At 54.7% G+C, this 18,014-nt stretch overlaps 2 protein-coding genes across 3 annotated transcripts in view; one reads left to right on the top strand and one right to left on the bottom strand.

Moving 5' to 3' along the window:
- Nucleotides 1-173, bottom strand: part of DPCD (deleted in primary ciliary dyskinesia homolog (mouse)) — a 28,500-nt gene extending 28,327 nt beyond the window's left edge. Inside the window, exon 1 of one of the 2 annotated variants that reach the window (XR_006299837.1) lies at nt 37-173. Coding sequence is in view for 1 of the 2 variants with exons in the window: in XM_043597317.1 (XP_043453252.1) it covers nt 37-100 (64 nt within the window). In the remaining variant the exon portion in view is untranslated. The remainder of the gene's footprint in view (nt 1-36) is intronic. The other variant, XM_043597317.1, reaches the window with a different exon arrangement.
- A 2-nt stretch (nt 174-175) lies between these two features.
- On the top strand, nt 176-8,281 carry POLL (DNA polymerase lambda). The gene is made up of 9 exons (XM_043597316.1): nt 176-272; nt 1,099-1,232; nt 1,740-2,034; nt 2,222-2,384; nt 2,744-3,061; nt 3,826-3,999; nt 4,554-4,682; nt 6,751-6,919; nt 7,364-8,281. Exons 2-9 carry the CDS (start codon nt 1,121-1,123, stop codon nt 7,726-7,728), a joined length of 1,725 nt encoding a protein of 574 aa, XP_043453251.1. The 5' UTR covers nt 176-272; nt 1,099-1,120; the 3' UTR covers nt 7,729-8,281.
- The last annotated feature ends 9,733 nt before the right edge of the window (nt 8,282-18,014 follow it).

Here is an 18,014-nt window from a genome sequence, read left to right as displayed (position 1 = left end):
AAAGGACTAGAGAGCTCGTGAGGGGTCTCGAGTTACCGTCCTGCAGCAGCGCCGTCTTCTCCGCGGTCCGGAGACTCTCCAACCAACCGGTTACCGCCATCTTCCCTGCGCCCAGCCAAGCGCCCCGGCCGCTGCCATGGCAACCATTCCGCCTACGGTCACTTCCGGCTGACCCGGAAGATGTTCTGAGCATTTACCCTTCCCCCCCCACCCCCTCCGGCCCCCGACTTCCCACCCACCACGCCCTTCGTCCGCTCTCATTGGCTGCCCTGGTAAGTGGTTTACTCCAGCCCACCCGCGGGGCCTGAAGTTGACCCCACCTGGGACCGAATCACTGCAATGGGCAGGGGTCCTTAGGTCAGGGTGCGGACACTCCAGCCCTCCTCTGGCCTCCAGCTGGGAGTGCCTGGCGCGCGCCAGCTGCGCTCGCGGCGGGTGCCCCACAGCTGCCTGTCGTCTCCACCCCCAGCTGTGAGGCCGCGACTCCTCTAGTCTCGGAAGGCGCCCCACACCTGCTGCTGCCTTGCCCTGTCTCCCCGCACCTGCGGGGCTGAGCACCCCCGTGACGGGAGGTCCGCGACCAGGGCAGGTGTAGGGCGTTCCCCCGCCTCCCTAACACCCTGCTCTCCCAGGGTTTCCTATGCGGGTCTGTGATGGGGTAGAGAAAGATCATGTGGGGTTTATATGCAGATTCCCCCCAGTCCGTCAATCCTCTTGGGAGCCCAAGTAAAGCTGTAGCTCCATTTCCTAGCCTAGCATCTCCTGTTGGTAGAGCCCTTTCAAAGTGGGATGCAGCAGGGCAGACACTGCGCTGAATCTTTAGAGCAACCCCTCCGAGGAATATCATTTTGTACCACTCAGAAGTTCCTTAATAGTCCCATCCTTCCCTTTATTTTCCCCAGTACTCTGACATTGAAAGGCTGGTGAGTGCTAGGCTAAACTGCTAAAGTTCAGTTGGGTTTGAGATACCCCAAGGAACTGGGCTACTGCCCCCAAACCCTGGTCGTTAGAGACACCACCTCCATAGGCAAAGGGTTGGGTAACCTCAATTCTGGGTTTCCACGTGATAGTTGCCCTGATCAAATCTAAAACCTAAAGGCCAGGATCCGGCCATCCCTCAATGGACCCCAGGGGCATCTTGAAGGCATTTCCCAAGCGGAAGAAAATTCACGCTGATCCATCATCAAAAGCACTTGCAAAGATTCCCAAGCAAGAAGATGGAGAAGCAGGAGGTGAGCAGACTCACCCTCAGAACCCTCATGTACTTGAACCCTTAGGATTCCTATGTTGCTCATGTCTAGACTCAGATATTAGAGCTGATTCTGCCCACCCACGGACTACAGGTTGGTTTGTATCTCCCTTGCACAAGGCTTGGGCCCCAGTCTTTGACAGGCCACTTGCTCTGTCTATTAATAGTAGGTGTCTATTAATACTTGTTGAAAGAATAAATAAATGAAGTGATATATAGGATACCTACAATGTGCTAGACACTGTTCTAGATTACATGAGGGAACAGGACATATCAAAATCCTTGCCCCTTACATCAAGTGATGGTCCGTGCGAAAATTAACTGTATGTTTGTGGCAGAATTCCCCAGAAGGCTGGCTGTCTAGATGGAAGAAAAATGATTGTTTGGGGGCACAGGACTGTAAAAGGTTCATTCGGATCATATCTGACAGTTATGACATATATGACAGTTATCATATCTGACAATAGGCATCTGGATGTCCCTTACACAGAATGGCTGAGCTCCCTGCGGGCCCATGTTGTGCCCAGTGGCATTGGGCGAGCCCGGGCAGAGCTCTTTGAGAAGCAGATTATCCAGCACGGTGGCCAGATATGCACTGCCCAGGCCCCAGGCGTCACTCACATTGTGGTGGATGAGGGCATGGACTGTGAGCGAGCCCTCCGCCTCCTTCGACTGCCCCGGCTGCCCCAGGGCGCTCAGCTGGTGAAGTCCACCTGGCTAAGCCTGTGCCTGCAGGAGAGGAGGCTGGTGGACACGGCAGGATTCAGCATCTATATCCCTAACAGGTGGGTTGGCTCCAGTCTTTCCTCAGTGTTTTCTGGCAGCATCCTGAGCTCTCCTCTTGGGCTATTAAAAATAACTTTCATTGTCTTAATCGGACACATTAGAAAACCAAGATCTCAAAGTAGAGTATTAGGAGCAGAGGTAGGGCCAGACCTTTGGGATCTTAACTTGCCATCACCATCCCTGCAGGTACCCGGACCAACCACACGTCAGCAAGGCAGACCAAGACTTTTCTGCTCCTCCTGGAGCCCATGAGGCTCTGCTCAGGACAGCCCTCTCTCCTCCCTCTCCTCCCAAGAGGCCTGTGTCTCCTCCCCAGAGGGCAGAAGAGGCCCTGAGCACCCAAGCCCAGGTCAGGAGCCTCCCAGCCCTCACAGCTCCCTTCCCCTGGGAACTAGGTCACAGAAACAGGCAGGGCCTGGTGGTGGTTCAGAAAGTCCTAGACCCCTGAAAGAGGAAGGACCTCTTTCTTATGAGGCCATTTGGCTCTTCCCAACATCCACCATGTCTGCATTTGGCCAGGCCACATCTACCACATACCACTGGGAATTCTAGGACTGGGCACTGGGGGAAGCCAGGTGGAACATGGCCCCACACTTAAGGAGGTGCAGGTCTGACTCATCCCTGGGTCTGACTAGGAGGCTCAGCCCCCACCTTTGAGGAGCTCTTTGGGGGGCGTGAACTTATTGTCTCATCTCTTTCCCCCTCAAGCCTGGCTCTGATGATGAAACCAGTGATGGGGAAGAGAACCAGGTTAGCGCAGCTGATCTGGAAGCCCTTATCAGTGGCCACTACCCCACACCCCTTGAGGGAGATGATGAACCAAGCCCAGCCCCTGAGGGCCTGGATAAGTGGGTCTGTGCACAGCCTTCGAGCCAGAAGACAACTAACCACAACCCCCACATCACAGAGAAGCTGGAAGTGCTGGCCAAAGCCTACAATGTTCAGGGAGACAAGTGGAGGGCCCTGGGCTATGCCAAGGCCATCAATGCCCTCAAGAGCTTCCACAAGCCTGTCACCTCCTACCAGGTACCCGGGGGCCAGTGCAGGGTATGCGGGGAGATGGGGGGCCTTCTGTTTACTGGCCAGAGGTTGGTGGTGGCACCAGTCACAAGGAGGATTGGGTGGAATGCTTAAGATTTTATGATGTCTGAGACTTCCACAAAAGAAAATGGGGATATGGATGAAAGCAGATTGACAAAATCTTGATAATTACAGAAGTTGCTGACAGGTACTTGGGGGCTCATTGTACTGTTCTATTTTGGAATTTTTTCCATAGTAAATAGTTTTTAAAAAGTTTAGACTCCGGAGGCCAACAGACCAGAGTTTGAATTCTGGTTCCCATCATTCGCTGTGTGATTCCAGGCAAGTTACTTAAACCCTTAGAGCAGGGAAAAGGATCTAAGTAAGAAGAGTGAGAAACTCAGGTGTTCCCATGAGGACCAAATGGGATGCTCGCTCTTGTGCAGTAAGGCCCGATACGCAGTCAGACCTCAGTAAATGTCTGCCCTCACTGTTACGAGGGCAATGGTGACTAGGATCGTCACTACTGCCTCTTCTCTACTTCCTGTGCTCGCCTCCATCCCTCTGAGAACCAAAAGACAAGTTTCCCAGCCCATTCTATCCTAACTTCTCATCTTCAGTTGTGCCCAGGCTTTACACAGCCATCAGTTGCCAACTAGCCAGGTTGGCCTTCACTCAGATACCTGCTGAAGGAGTCTGCTAGCCTACCACTGGCTCCACACCTGCCGTCTTCTCATTCTTCTTTTCTACCTCTGCCTCCTCCTCCCCAGGAAGCCTTCAGTATCCCCGGGATTGGAAAGCGGATGGCCGAGAAAATCGTAGAGATCCTGGAAAGCGGGCATCTGCGGAAGCTGGACCATATCAGTGAGAGCGTGCCTGTCTTGGAGCTCTTCTCCAACATCTGGGGAGCTGGAGCTAAGACTGCCCAGATGTGGTACCAGCAGGTACCTGTCCCTGCACCTACTTCAGTTTTGCTCTTTCTCAGAGGTCCTGCCCCATAGTTCTCATACCCTGTACTCTGATGGGAATGAACCCAGACTATAGTGAGACCACTTTTCAAGGGGATTAGGTCTCCTGGCTTCCAGAACTGCCCTGTTGCTTGGTAGCCTTGAGGCATTAATCTGTTGTGTAGGCAGAGATAAGAAGTATGTTTCTCTGTCTCCCAGACCAGCAAAGGCCTTCCTGAGAAGACCAGGACTCAGGGCTGAGTATCCAGATCAATGGTTCCCCAATCTGGCCATGCCCGGAATCCCCCAGACCGATGGATTCATGAACCATTATTTTAGGGTTGTGGCAGGGCTGGATTGGGGTGTGTCTCCCGTGCTCCCTACCTTTCTTGAGTCCCACTGATTAGAGACCCAACCACTCCTGGGGTTGGTCCTACCTCAAACCTTCCTTGGAGTTTGGGGGTGATGGTAGCCTTGTGTATGTGCTCACTCACTGCCTCTCCATTGGTCCTGGCTGCTCACAGCCTCCTCATCTGGCTTCTTTTTTCCAGGGTTTCCGGACCCTAGAAGACATCCGCAGCCAGGCCTCCCTGACTACCCAGCAGACCATTGGCCTGAAGCATTATGATGACTTTCTGGAACGCATACCCAGGGAGGAGGCTGCAGAGATTGAACAGACAGTAAGCAGGTGCCCCAGAGCAGTGAGGAGCCTTGCTATAAGCTCATGGCCTGGCTCAAAGTCAGGAACACCTGATCCCTCAGCCGGGAAGTCAGAAGAAGCTGTGGAACAGCAGAGGTTGGGACCAGTGAGGAAAGAGCAAGTTGACACTGAAGCTGGAGGGGAGGGTGGCTTTGGTAGGGAAGGGCTGCAACCCCAGGTCTCTGGATTAGGGTAGAGTGAACATGGGCAGAGATGCTAGAATGATGTTAGGACTGGGTTAACGTTTGGGCTGGATTAGAGGTGGAATATGGTCAGAACTCCTTGAGGATATTGGGGTTTGAACTGGGCCAGGTGTGGGTCAGGGCAGAGGTACTTAATGTTTTTTGATTTACAAACTTTTCTGAGAACCCGATGAAAACTATAGACTCTTTTGTCTCCAAAATTTGTACAAATGTACAAAGTTGTTTTTTTTTTTATTTCTTTCCAGAGGTAAGGGCCTTCTGAAGGCTCCCCCACCCACCCCCCCCACCAACCTGAGACTGGTTCAGGGTGTGGGTTAAAGTTGGTGTAGAAGCACAGTGCCAGTACAGTTAGGTTTGGGGTTAGAGAAAAGCTAGGTTGAGTTAAGGTTAGGCCCGAATTAAGAGTAGGGTTTTCTTAACATTCGATGCTTTTAGTTAAGATTTGTCATTGTCCTAGAAATAAGATTTGGCCAACATTAGGGTTTGGTTTAGCGTTGGATTAGAGAGTAAATTCGTATAAAACCTAGATTAGAGAGAGACTAGGGTGTATTTAGGATTAGATATATCATTTGTTCAGTCAGCTTCAGGATTATGGGGTGGTTGCTGTGGGCAAGGTTTGCTACTTTGGAGTCAGATTCTGATCAGGTAGGACTCTGTGGAGACCCTGGCCCACTTTAGTTAAAATTAGCCTCCAGCTCCACTCCAGGCCACTAGGCCACGGGACTATGAGACTGGCGCAAGATAGATGGACAGGCCCTTTTGTCCACCCATCACCAGACCTTGGTGCTAGTAATGACGCCGTCACTCAGCCACGGTGTCCAGGCACAGAGAATGTCCCAGTGAGCTTCCAGCCCCCAACCCATTCGAACAGCAGTGGCTTCCCACCTGGCCTGCTCCCCCCACTTAAGGGCTCCAGCTTTAGGAGTTTTTGATGGGATTACTCATCCTAGGTCTCCTCCCATCCTCTTGGGAGGCTCAAGAAGGGACTGAGAGGATTAGCAGAGCCATGCCTGTCAGGAGAATTGAGGTGTCCTGGCTGGAGTATCCAGGGCCCCAGAAATCTCAGTGTCCTGGGGTAGAGGCGTGGAGGTCATCTGCATATGAAAGGCTTCAGTGTCTCTGGGGTGGAGGCTAATGGGCTTATTCCTCTCAGTGAGGGTTGATCCTTCAGCTGACAGCCCCCCGTCTTGATTCCCTCTGCACCGAGCCCATTCCTCCAAGTAAGGGTGTGAGTATTGGCTCAGAATGGCCTCCCTCTTTGCTTTCTTTCTTTTTCTTTACTATAGGTGCGGTTGCATTTCTAGGCTCCATTTCCCCCCAGGCCTCAGCCTGGGGCACCCCGCTAGCCACCTGATGAAGCCTCAAGCCCCAACTCACACTCTGCTCTAAGCTCCAAATCCATACCAGGCCTTGGAGGGCTTCCAGGCACCTGGCGCTTTGTCCTAAGCAGACATACCCAGGCATAGGGTTTGGGGCCGAGGCCAAGAGAAGGGTGTCTCTCCGCTTTTAAAGAGCTCCAGGAGGAAAGATCAGTGTCTTTCCTCAGAATCAGAGCATACAACTCTTAGATCCCTCTTCAGGCCGCCTCTGGTGGTATGAGCACGAGGTTTTCTCTTCTGTCCTAGGGAAGCTGGAGAACTGCCATTCCCCAGGGTCGATCTCCGACATCTCCTCCTTTAGTCTTTCCCTCAGGCTCGTGTGATGCGACCAGGGATTGGTTCGGGGCATAAGCCAGAAGTGTGGGCTCCTGGGTCGGGGAAGGCTCTTGTGCTGTCAAGGGGGACGAACTCCTTGCAGGGCTTGAGGCCCACAGGCCCTCCCCCCTGCCCCTCTGCTCTTTCTCAGGTCCGGGAATCGGCTCAGGCCTTCACCCCTGGGCTGCTGTGTGTGGCATGTGGTTCTTACCGACGCGGGAAGGCAACTTGTGGTGATGTGGATGTGCTGCTCACTCACCCGGATGGCCGGTCTCACCAGGGCGTCTTCAGTCGCCTCCTTGACAGCCTTCGGCAGCAAGGTATAAGCTCCATCTCTGGGTGAGCAGGTTGGCTCCAGGCAGGGCGAGGCTAGCCGACCCCCAGGAGGGAGGGCCTCAGAGTTGCAAGCTCTCGGCAGGAAGCAGGGGAAGGTGGCTTCGTGAGAGTGCCACCTCTCCCTTGTGGCCAGAGCCAGTTCAGGGCAGAGATGAAACAGTCCACCACCCCTCCACTTAGTAATAGGTCCTCAATACTGCCCGCAGGTTAATTGCTTGATCTCACCTTTCTGTGACACTGCAGGGGACATGGGGAGGAATGGCCATGCGTGTTTTAAGGAGGCAGGTGCAGAGAGGGCAAGGTTGCCCAGCAAAGAAATTCACGCGCAGGGAATGGAGGAACCAGGGATGAACAGGAGAGACCTGGGAGGACGGGGCAGCCCAAGCCTGGCTCCCTGCCCTCCCAGCAGCCTTCCCGTGTTGCGCCAGGGTTCCTGACGGATGACCTGGTGAGCCAGGAGGAGAACGGCCAGCAGCAGAAGTACTTGGGTGTGTGCCAGCTCCCAGGGCCGGGGCGGCGGCACCGAAGACTGGACATCATCGTTGTGCCCTACAGCGAGTTTGCCTGCGCCCTGCTCTACTTCACTGGCTCTGCCCACTTCAACCGCTCCATGCGGGCTCTGGCCAAGACCAAGAGCATGAGCTTGTCGGAGCATGCCCTCAGCACCGCTGTGGTCCGGGACAGCCGAGGCCGCAAGGTGGGGCCTGGCCGAGTGCTGCCCACTCCCACTGAGAAGGATGTCTTCAGGCTCTTAGGCCTACCCTACCGAGAGCCAGCCGAGCGGGACTGGTGACCCGTGGCTGGGGGGAAGGGGGACTGCCCCACCTGGCCATCCAGTGCTTGTCTCCAGCCTTAGTGGGCTGAACCTCACTACTTCAACAGCCTGGGCCTGAGGGAAAGGGCCAGCCTGGCTCCCACGTTCTGTCCAGCCCTCTCCTCAACAAGAGCAGACTGCTGGCCTTCTGCCTCACCACTGCCTCTGGTGGAGTTCTGGACACGCCCTCCCTCCCCTCCCCCCCCACCCCCCCCCACCCCCGCCTCATTTTAAGCAAGAACAGCTGCTGGTGTGAAGCCAGTTTCCTGTGCTGAAGGCCCAGACACCCCCACTTCCCTGCCCAAGGAGGGTCTCTCTGCTGGGGGCAGGATGGGGGCTGCAGGGGAGGGGCAAGCAGCTGTAGCTGAGCATCACCTAAGACCCTTTGGAGCAAGAGAACAAGCCGTTTCACATGTCCTCCCTCCCCCTAGCCCGCTTCCTGTGCAGCTGGAGGTGTGGGGACGGGGTGACCAGGCTTGGGGAGGATAGCATTTGAAGGCCCAGGGGTCCAGTAAAGTGCACTTGACATTCAGCCTGCTTGGTGTCTGTGAACTGCTGCAGTCCCTGCCTGCCTTCAACCCGGGCAGGGATGGAGATGGGAGCCAAATGGGAGCCCAGAAAGGCAAGTTAACTGCTCTCCAGAAGGGCTGGCTTAAGTCCACTCCTGAGCTCAGAAGTGGGGGCAGAGATGGACGGGTAAAAGGGAGAATTCATGGAGTCAGGCATTAGGAGTGCCTGTCTCCGCATTAGCATCTCTTGTGGGCCCTGCCCTAGAACAGGCTATCAGGACATAAACAAATGTGACAAGACTTACTAGGAATTGGTGACTTGTGCTACCAGCAGTACTGAGGCAGTCAGACGAGGTTGCGTGGAGGGGAGGGGAAGGCTGGCAGGGAAATAGCCTGCCTGTTTGGAGAAAACTAAAGAGCCTACTCTAGAGACGATGCTGTATGCCAAGGCTGGTGGAGGACTGGGAGTCGGGCTAAGGGGCTCAGTTTGATAGAGGGGATAGGAGCAAGTCCAGCTGGTGGGACCAGGATGGCACTTGGAGGTTGGACCTCGCAGGATGGAGAGTTTGGTGAGGGGAGTGGTGGGGTGGGGAAGAACGTTTGGACATACCAACTATGAAGAATAATGTGCACAGGGCTGGAGGAGGTGGCTGTGTTGGGAGGAGCAGCAAGGGCCTGGAGAGGCCTCCTGGCATGGGGGGTTTGGAAACTGAAGAGATGGGCGCAAGCCTGAGTGTGCTGGCTGGGAGGCAGGGCTGGGGGGCAGGTACTAAGTCCTGTGTCTCTGTCAGTAACTTGCAGAGTCTCAGAGCTGGCCTTTGTTGGCCTGATTTCGGTCAGGGGATGCCAGCATCCCGGCATAGGGATCCCGACTCTAGTTCAGAACTCAAGTCCAAGCCCTGGGGCCCCACCTGCACGGGGCATGCTGGGGAAGGAATCTAAAGCTCATGGAGTCTGGGAACCCTTTTCACAGCTTAGTACCAACCAGAGACAGCCACGTCAAAGGCCTAGAAGCCTCTGTGAGGGGTGAGTCCCTTGGAGCTTCTATTCCCAGGGAGGTGTGGCTGACTGGGGCCCGGAATGAATACACCAGGCAAATTCCTGGCCCCTTAGGCTGCTTCTAGACCCTGCTTGCAAGCTCTGCCAGGTCTACTCTGAACTAGGCCCCCAATGTCTGCCATCATTCCCAGCAAGGGTCAGAGCTGGCAGAAACCCAAAGCCTGGAGTGTCCAGGTCCAAATGTGGAAGTTGCTTCTCTCCTTTTGCTTCCCACATAAATGCCCTGGCATTCTGTCTGGGCCCACAGTAATAGGGCCTCCAGGGCTGCAAGAGGGAACCAGTGGGTCACCAGGTGACTTGGCCAATTAACCACTTCCCATACACAGAAAGTCCCCAGAACTACAGAGAAGGATAGTGCTGCCTTCTGTGTCTGAAAACAGGGACCTGGCCCCTCAACCTCCTCCCAAGAGATTCAGAATTCCAAAGATTACCTTCAAACCAAGTCAACGCCTTGTCCCACCTCCTGGCAAGGACAACAGGAAATTGGGAAAGAAGGAAGAGCACCCACACCCTCCAGAGAGACCCATTCTGGAGGTGGTATCCTCTTGGCCACTCAGTCTGACACAGGAGCCTGGGAGAAAAGCTGAGGGAAGCGTTTCTATCTGGAGAAAGGCTGCTCAGTTTGGAGGAGGGGCTGGTTTTCCGAGTCCAAGCTAAGCAAAAAGTGTATTAGAAGGATCCCCAGGTACTTCAGAGCCTGAACTTGGTTTCTGGGTAGGCTTGCAGCCCAGTGCCCCATTCTGCCGGAAAGGGAGACTGAATTTTGGAGCCCTGGTGGGAACTGGCATCCTGTCTAGCAACTGAGTACCCCAAAACTACCACCCAATCACCATCTGGTCCCAAGGAGGAGGAGAAGGGCCCACAAGCCTGCTTCTCACCCCTATCCCAGCTGTCGTCACTCTGTCTCAGAGCCAGAGTTGTCCCTGGCCAGATCACATGTACAGTAGGCAGAATAATGGTCCCCTAAAGACGTCTACATCCTAAAACTTAGAACCTGCGAGTATGTTATCTTACTTGGCAAAAGACATTGCAGGTATGATTAAAGTTAAAGATTTTGAGAAGAGATGATCCTGTGGGCCCAATCTAATTATGAGTCCTTAGCAGAAAACCTACACAGAGATGTAACAACAGAAGGAAGGTCAGAGAGATGTGATGTTTCCGACTTTGAAGATAGAGGGGCACTAGTCAAGGGATGTGGGCAGCCTCTGGACACTGGAAGAGGTGAGAAGACAGAGTCTACTCTAGAGCCTCCATAATGGAACACAGACCTGGAAACACCTCAACTTTATTCTGGTGAGACCTGCCTCAGACTCCTTAACAGGAGTGCTGTGTGGTGATAACTGTGTTGTTCAAAGTCACTGAGTGTGTGGTGATTTGTTACCGCAACAATATAGAGAGTCAGTAGACTGGGCGTGTCCTGGCCTCTCCCTTTCTAGTGAGTGGAAGGACCTGCCGTGAGGCACAGGAGGCCCCTGCAAGCGCAGCTGGGGTGTGGGGAAGGGTGGGAGCCTCACATGCCTGGAGGTGGGGAGGGTCAGATGGCAGGCAAAGCCCTGGGCCCCAGCCCTCTCCAATTGGCTGCCACCTGCTCAGTGTGGGCCTTCCTTAATTTCCGTTTCCCTCTGACATTTTGTGCCCAAGATACAGATCTCTCTGGGCTGCTCTGTCCCAACCCCACCACGCCCTATCTTTTCCCAGGGCCTGGGTGGGATGACATTGGCCTTGGTCCCAGACTTGCACTGAAAGTGGAACAAGATAAGGCCAAATTCTCCTCCTGGGTTCTGGATGCTCATGGGGTGGGGGTGGGGGTGGGGGGTACAGGTGTGGGCACAGGGCCAAGAGCCTCCTGGCCTGAAGTGGACATGACAAAGTGGGCAAGTCCAGCCATGTCCTACCCTCCAGGTATCAAGGGCTGGGAATGGAGAACCCAGGCCCTTTGTTTTGCTTTTCCAGGATAGTTATGGGATTCCTGTCCCTTTAAATGGGATGGGCTGCCTTTTGCCAGGACTAGGGACCAGAACATGGAGAAGACACTGGCCTCACTCCCTTTCTTCACTCCAACAGGAGAGCCCCTTTCAGCCCCTCCCACCATCTCAAGAGATGAGCCTCACATGGAAGCTATAGCTGTTGGGGCACCTGCTGCTACCCAGACTCTGCAGACACTCGGGAGCTACTCTAAGCCTTGGGCTCAGCCACAAAACCTTTATTTAGCCCCATGTCCATTCTGCCCTTCATTCCAGGCACCAGCCAGCTAGTTTTCCAGAACCCATGAGCCACTGAGCAGCCCTGCTTCTGAGCCCTGGAACAGGGGGGTCCTCAGGGCCAAAGACCCAAAGCTGACCTGGACTCTGGGCCAGGCTTCATCCCCATTGTCTGAACCGGGGCCTCGACAAGCCCCAGGGGAACACACTGGGGGTCAGTGCAGAAGCTGAGCCCCAGGCTGTTCGACTCCATGTTCATTCCCCTGAGTGTCTAATGTGCATTCTGGGCCCATGTTTGTGTACTACGAGTTCGGGATTTTGTATCTGTATGTGTGTGGGCAGCCCCACGTGTGTGTGGGTGTGTGCAGTGATGTAGACCTCCCTCCCTAGCACGCCCCTGTGTTGTCAAGGGCTCAGGCAGGGCCTGGGGGCTGCTAGGGCGGTCCGTGGAGTCCCCTGTAGTGCCCCGCAGGGACTGCAGAACGTGATGGGGCCCTGGCTGGCTCTGGACTCTGGGTCCTCGTGTCCGTGGAGGCGGCCGCAGGGCGGGCCGCCTGCGTCAGCCTTGAGCGGCCATCAATAGCGCGCGGTTAATTAATTTGATGGGAACAGCAGGGACCGCCGTTTGCATTTAGTGAAGTTCCAGGAACTTCCAACCTCATCTTCATAATTGGCCTCATAAATTGTAAGAAAGAGAGAGATCAGCAAAGCGGGAGGGAGGAGGGGCTGCCCGTCCGTCCTTATTTAATTTTATTGCTGAAATTCATCTTTTTAGCCTCCTCCGGAATCGGCTCTCCCTGCCGGATTTGCCTAATCATGATAAATTAATATTCATTTCCCCGCCTCTCACCCAGCTCCCGCGCTTGGATGGAGTTGAGCAGGGCTCCTTCCAGCCCCGTGGCCAGGCCTTGGTGGGAGCCTGAGGGGGTGGGGACCCCCGAAAAGAAAGCAGAAAAGAAAGCACAGCCTGGGGAGGGGGGGAGGAGAGCCTGGGAGAAGAGGTGCCTCTGTTACCGTGGGGACGTGGGAGGGGGAGATTCAGGGTGATTGACTGGGACTCTCAGATGAGGGGCTCCTGAGGCCCCCTGCTGGTTCCTGCGCAGGAACAGCCCAGAGTGTCCAGGGTGTGGATGAAGATCGACTCCCCCCTGCCAGGTAGCGTTAGGTGGGAGGGGCCGGAAGACTCTGAGAGGCCCCTTTGGAGACCCAGAGGCCTGGAAGAGGGAAGACAGGATGGATTTGGGAGATGGATTTTGAAGGCTAGCTCCAGTTGAGAGGTGGGGGGAGGAGAAGGCTCCGCTGCCTGTCTGACCTGGCCTTGGCCCCACACCCCTGCTGACTAGGTGCAGGCCACCTTGCCCTGGGCAGACTCCAGTGGGACCCGGCCTCTGGCCTCTGACCAGCAGAAGTGACGCCTCCACTTCCCTACAGCCTAGGCCGGCTGGGCGGCTGGCCGGCTGGCCCTCTGAAACTGGGTACCTTGGCTGGGCCGTGTGATTGCCCCAGCTACTGCTCTTCCTCGGTGAGGCCCTTTCCCAAACCCTGCAGCAGGGTTGCCCGGAGGGGAATGCAGGCCTGCTCTTCTCAGTGGGGCCCTGGGAGGGCTTTAGATTGTATTCAGCTCCTTGCCCTATTGTACAGATGAGGAAACTGAGCAGCAGAGATGGGTGGTGACTAGCCCAGGGTGTCACGCGGAAGTCAGCGGGGTTGGGACCAGGAGTGAGGGATGCTTTCACCCCCCCTGGAGGCTGGGTGTGGTGGGCAGGATTCTAAGGAAGACCTCAGTGACCTTTACCCTCTCCCTTTTGAGGGTGGGTGGAGCTTTCAATTATGACGAGGTATTATTACCCGTGGTAATATTACCTTATATGGCAAAAGGGAGATGATCTGGGTGAGCCTTGGCTAAGCCCATGAGACCTTTAAAAGCAGAGTTTTCTCTGGCTAGTAGAAAGGGGCAGTCAAAGAGAGTCCAAGCATGAGGAGTCAACACACCTTTGCTGGCTCTGAAGATGGAGGGGGCTGCGTGCAAGGACCAGGGAGAGTTGTGGAGAAACTTAGAGTAGCCTTTAGCTGACAGCCAGCAAGGAAAGGGGACCTTAGTCCTATAACCACAAGGCACTGAATTCTGCCAACAGTGAGAATGAGCATAGAAGCTGATCTCCCCCCGGGGCACCTGGGTGGCTCAGTCTGTTGGCATCCGACTTCAGCTCAGGTCACGATCTCATGGTTCATGGGTTCGAGCCCCACGTGGGGCTCTGTGCTGACAGCTCAGAGCCTGGAGCCTGTTACGGATTCTGTGTCTCCCTCTCTCTCTGCTCCTCCCCTGCTCACGCTCTATCTCTCCCTGTCTCAAAAATAAATGAACATTAAAAAAAAAAAATTAAAAAAAAAAAAGAAGCTGATCTTCCCCAGAGCTTCCAGGTGAGGACTCGGCCTGGGCCAACACCTTGATTTGGGCTGTGTGGGACTGGAAGCAGGAAATTCAGCTGAGTCTTCCTGGACTTCCAGCCTAAAGAGCTGAGACCATTAATGGATTTTGTTTTTAGGGGCTAAATTTGTGAAAATCTGTTATGCAGCAATAGAAAGCTAATACACAGACTTAGGGGAAGGGTGTCTTAGGAGACTCCTATGATGGGAAGGAGGGAGATAAAGTTGGAAGAGGTCTGGGTCTCTATCCCAATGCCATTTCTCTCCCCCCATGTTCCCACATATCAACACTTGACTGGAGCTGCTCCCCAGCTGCCAAAGTCATCACATCTCCCTATTGCTTTACCTGGGATCCAACCCTTGCAAACATTTAAATTTGTGACTCTTGCAAGGTGGAGCCTGAACCCCAGGGTTATGAGGAGCAGGGATTCACCTCTCATAGCAAAGGGTCCTTGACAGGAGGAACTTCTATGGAATTTGCTCAGGCAAAGCCTTCCAAGATGTGGGTAGGGGCAGGCTAATTCAGTGCAATTGCAGACAGAGATTCCCTTCCCATCCCAGAGTTTTCTGGTTTTGTTTTTAATGTTTATTTATTTTTGATAAAGAGAGAGAGAGAGACAGAGTGTGAGTGGGGGAGGAGCAGAGAGGCTCCTCTGCTCCTCGGTTTCCTGAACTCCTTTCTGGGAGTGGCTGTAGCTGGATCTCACTGGGGTTTCTAATCTCTCTCTCTCTCTCTCTCTCTCTCTCTCTCTCTCCCCCTCTCTCCCTCCCTCCCTCCCTCCCTCCCTCCCTCTCTCTCTCTCCTTCTCCCACGCATCTAAAGCAAAGAGACCTAAGTTTTCAGTATGTGGAGGGTTCCTAATACTGATGCTGACAGTCATAGCCCATGGCCCTGAAACCTGGAGTTCTGAATCAGCAAATGCCCACTTGCCCTGAGATGGGAGTTCCTGACCTCTAACCTCCAGAACCAGTGGTATGGGGGACATAGACTCTAAGCTCTAATCCTGCTAGAAGCAGGGGTTCTGGCTCTATAGCTCACATATATCCCTATACATTCCTGACACGTGGTCCCCACACATGTCCATGCACATACCTGATCTCTGTCAGCCCCACACATGCCTGATTTGATTCCACATGGGCTCCACACAGGGCTTGAGGGGTGCCTAGACTGGCCTGAGACACCACCTTCCCCCAGCTCCAGATTTCCCCTGAGAAATCCTCTCTCATCACTGTGACTTTGGACTCAATGGACTTTGGACTTTGGGAGCACTTTGGGGCCAGTTTGACAGGGGCCTCTGGTCAGGCCACCCTACGTACCTGCTAGACCACACACCCATTGGAAAGGAATCACCCCCCTGGCCTGTTCCTCTTCCCCTCAAGCTGCCTAATGGGGAGAAAGCCTAGGACCCTTAGTGTCTGACCTGAGGAGAGAAGGCCTCAGAGGCCATGCCCTTCTTCTCCCTGACGGAGAACAGTCCTGGAGCGCTGGGCAGCTCGTTTCTCACCTAAGGGGCCAAGGACTGCAGCCCCCACCTCAGAGCTTCTGAGAGCCAAGGTTCCCCACCCCCACCTTGAGGGCCTCCCTAGCCTTCCACCACCCAAGTGCATACAGAAGCTGCAGAATCAAGTAAAGGAGGAAGGCTCCAGGAAGATGCCCTAGAGAAGCCCTACTTGCTGCCCAATCTATACTATGCAACTATGCAGCTTCAGTTTTTACTGTGAAGTACAGACTCAGACCACAGATATCCCTCCAGAGCCTGGCTCCATAGGCAAGAGGAAGGCTCTCTTCTCCATGTTTCAAGTTCTATCTTTCTGGACCTCACTCCCTCTACCCGATAGGAACAGACAATCAAGCCTCTCTGGGATCTGGAAAAGGAAGGGCTGCTCCGACGCACAGGGATGGCGAGACACAGGAATGCTCCAGGGGTCATCTTCAGGGACAGGGGGGTCGCCAAAAATGGGTATCATGAGAGCGGAGCCTTGGTGTGGGCTGGGCCGCTACTGCCAGGTGTATAGGGGGAGGGATGGGACAGGTATTGAGGTCGACGGGCGCACTTCCCAGAACAGGCCAGCAGAGGACGCGCGAGGACCGACGAAGAGGACGGGCGAAGCGGCCCTGCGGTGAGCGAAGGCCGGGATGGGGGTGTGGCAGAGAGTGCGCCAGGTGCGGGGAGGAACCGCCTAGTGGAGCTTCTCTCCCAGGTCGGGGAAGGGGAGTAGGAGGTTGGGGCTGGAAGCGTCCGGAGTGCGCTGCCGCTACGCAGCCCCTCCCTCCTCCTCCAGAGGATGCCTTGGGGGATGTGGCTTAGTGCCCCTCCACGGGTGGGTAGACCCTCCCCATCACCCGGCAGGGAGCAAGATCCGGGACTGGTTACCTTAATGTGGTATGCTGGGGACCCTTTTCCCAGACTCACCTCTGGTCCGGATTCTGTGCCTCAGTTTCCCCCTGGGTGAGTTCTGTCCTTGCTACTGGAAGCTATAAACTGGGAGGCCAGGTGGGGTGAGACGACCAGTAAGAGGGAACCAGTACCCTCCCCATCCCTCCCCAACCTTGTAGCTGAGCTTTGAGAGGAAATAGAAAAAGAGGAGAGGAGAAAAGAGCGATGGAGGGAGAGGTGACGCTGGGGAAAGCAAATGGAAGGGGCGAGTGGGGGGGGGGGGGGAGGAGGGTGGCTAGGGTGGGTAGGAAGAGGGGCCTAACCTCTCAGCGGAAGCTCTCCCAGCTCTTGGGCAATCTGTGACTCCTCTGGGCTGTGCTGGGGGCCGAGCTCTCCGCTGCATCCCGGAGCCGTCGCTCTGCCTGTAGGCCCCCTCCAGCCGCCATGATTTATAGCTGGGCCAGGCCTAGCGACCTTGGACGGATAACTAATGACGGGTCAATAACGCTACAGAAAAACGTGAACTGGTAAGGGAGGAGGGACGAGGCCCATTAGTGGTCATTTTCTCTCTAATCCTGGTGCCTCTCACTGCAGTCTCCTTGCTGGGTTTTTCCCCAGGGCCTCTTGATGGGTCTGAAAGGTGACAGTTAACACAGCTGAAACAGGAAAAGGGGAGGAGGGACCTCAACGTACTAGAGAGACCCAAAATGGGTCATATGAGGGTGAAGGAGACAGGTGCCCTGTCCGGGAAATACTTCCCACTCCCCCTATTCTGTAGACAGGAGTAGGTCACACGTTGGGAAGCTAAAGTTAGCAGGTCAGTTCCTGTCAGGCAGAAGGCAGGGCACCTGCCTTTCTCTCCCAGGGAGAGAAATAGGGAGAAAGTGCAGAAAATAGGGAGGGGGTGCCCTCTACTCCACCACCTCCACCTAGCTCCCTCCGTTGGCCCATATCTCTGGAGATGTCCTCTGCCTCCCCTCACTCCAAGCTACCCAAAGCGAGGGTGTTTACTTCAGTCCTGGGGACACCTCATATTCGGCCTGTGTCCCTGCTTGCAGGTGGGCTGGGGAAGCAGGGGCCCGTCCGTGTCTCAATTCCTAGGTCATCTGGTTCCTTTTTTTTTTTTTTAATTTTTTATACATTTATTTATTTCTGATAGAGAGACAGAGCACAAGTGGGGGAGGGGCAGAGAAGAGACACAGAATCAGAAGCAGGCTCTAGGCTCCGAGCTGTCAGCACAGAGCCCAACTCGGGGCTCGAACTCACAAACCGCGAAATCATACCTGAGCCGAAGTCGGACGCTTAACTGACTGAGCCACCCAGGCACCACATCTGGTTCCTATTGATAGTGGACCAAAGCCTTCTTCTCCCAGTCTGGCCAGTCCCCTCCTCCTATTTGAGGTCACCTGGGTCATCCTCTGGGTCCCCAGTCTATTTTTGACACCTCAGGAACCCCAGAGTTGAAAGGAAGGAAGTAATTCTCTCAATACCTGACCTGATAGAAAAATCTCCCCTAATAATCTCTGTTGGCATCAAGGTGCCTATATAAATGTTTTTCTACCTTATAGTCCCATTTTGTGGATGAAGAAGTTGGAGCTCAGAAGCATAGTCAGCAGAGAGACGAACTGAAACTTGAATTCATATCCTCTGGCTCCAAATCATAGCGTCTTCCCTCCCGGTCACTACAGGAT

This window comes from Prionailurus bengalensis, chromosome D2 (assembly GCF_016509475.1).
Source record: "Prionailurus bengalensis isolate Pbe53 chromosome D2, Fcat_Pben_1.1_paternal_pri, whole genome shotgun sequence".
Taxonomy (NCBI): Eukaryota; Metazoa; Chordata; class Mammalia; order Carnivora; family Felidae; genus Prionailurus; species Prionailurus bengalensis.
Note: the sequence above shows the minus strand (reverse complement) of the source record. Positions and strands in the feature narration are given on the sequence as shown.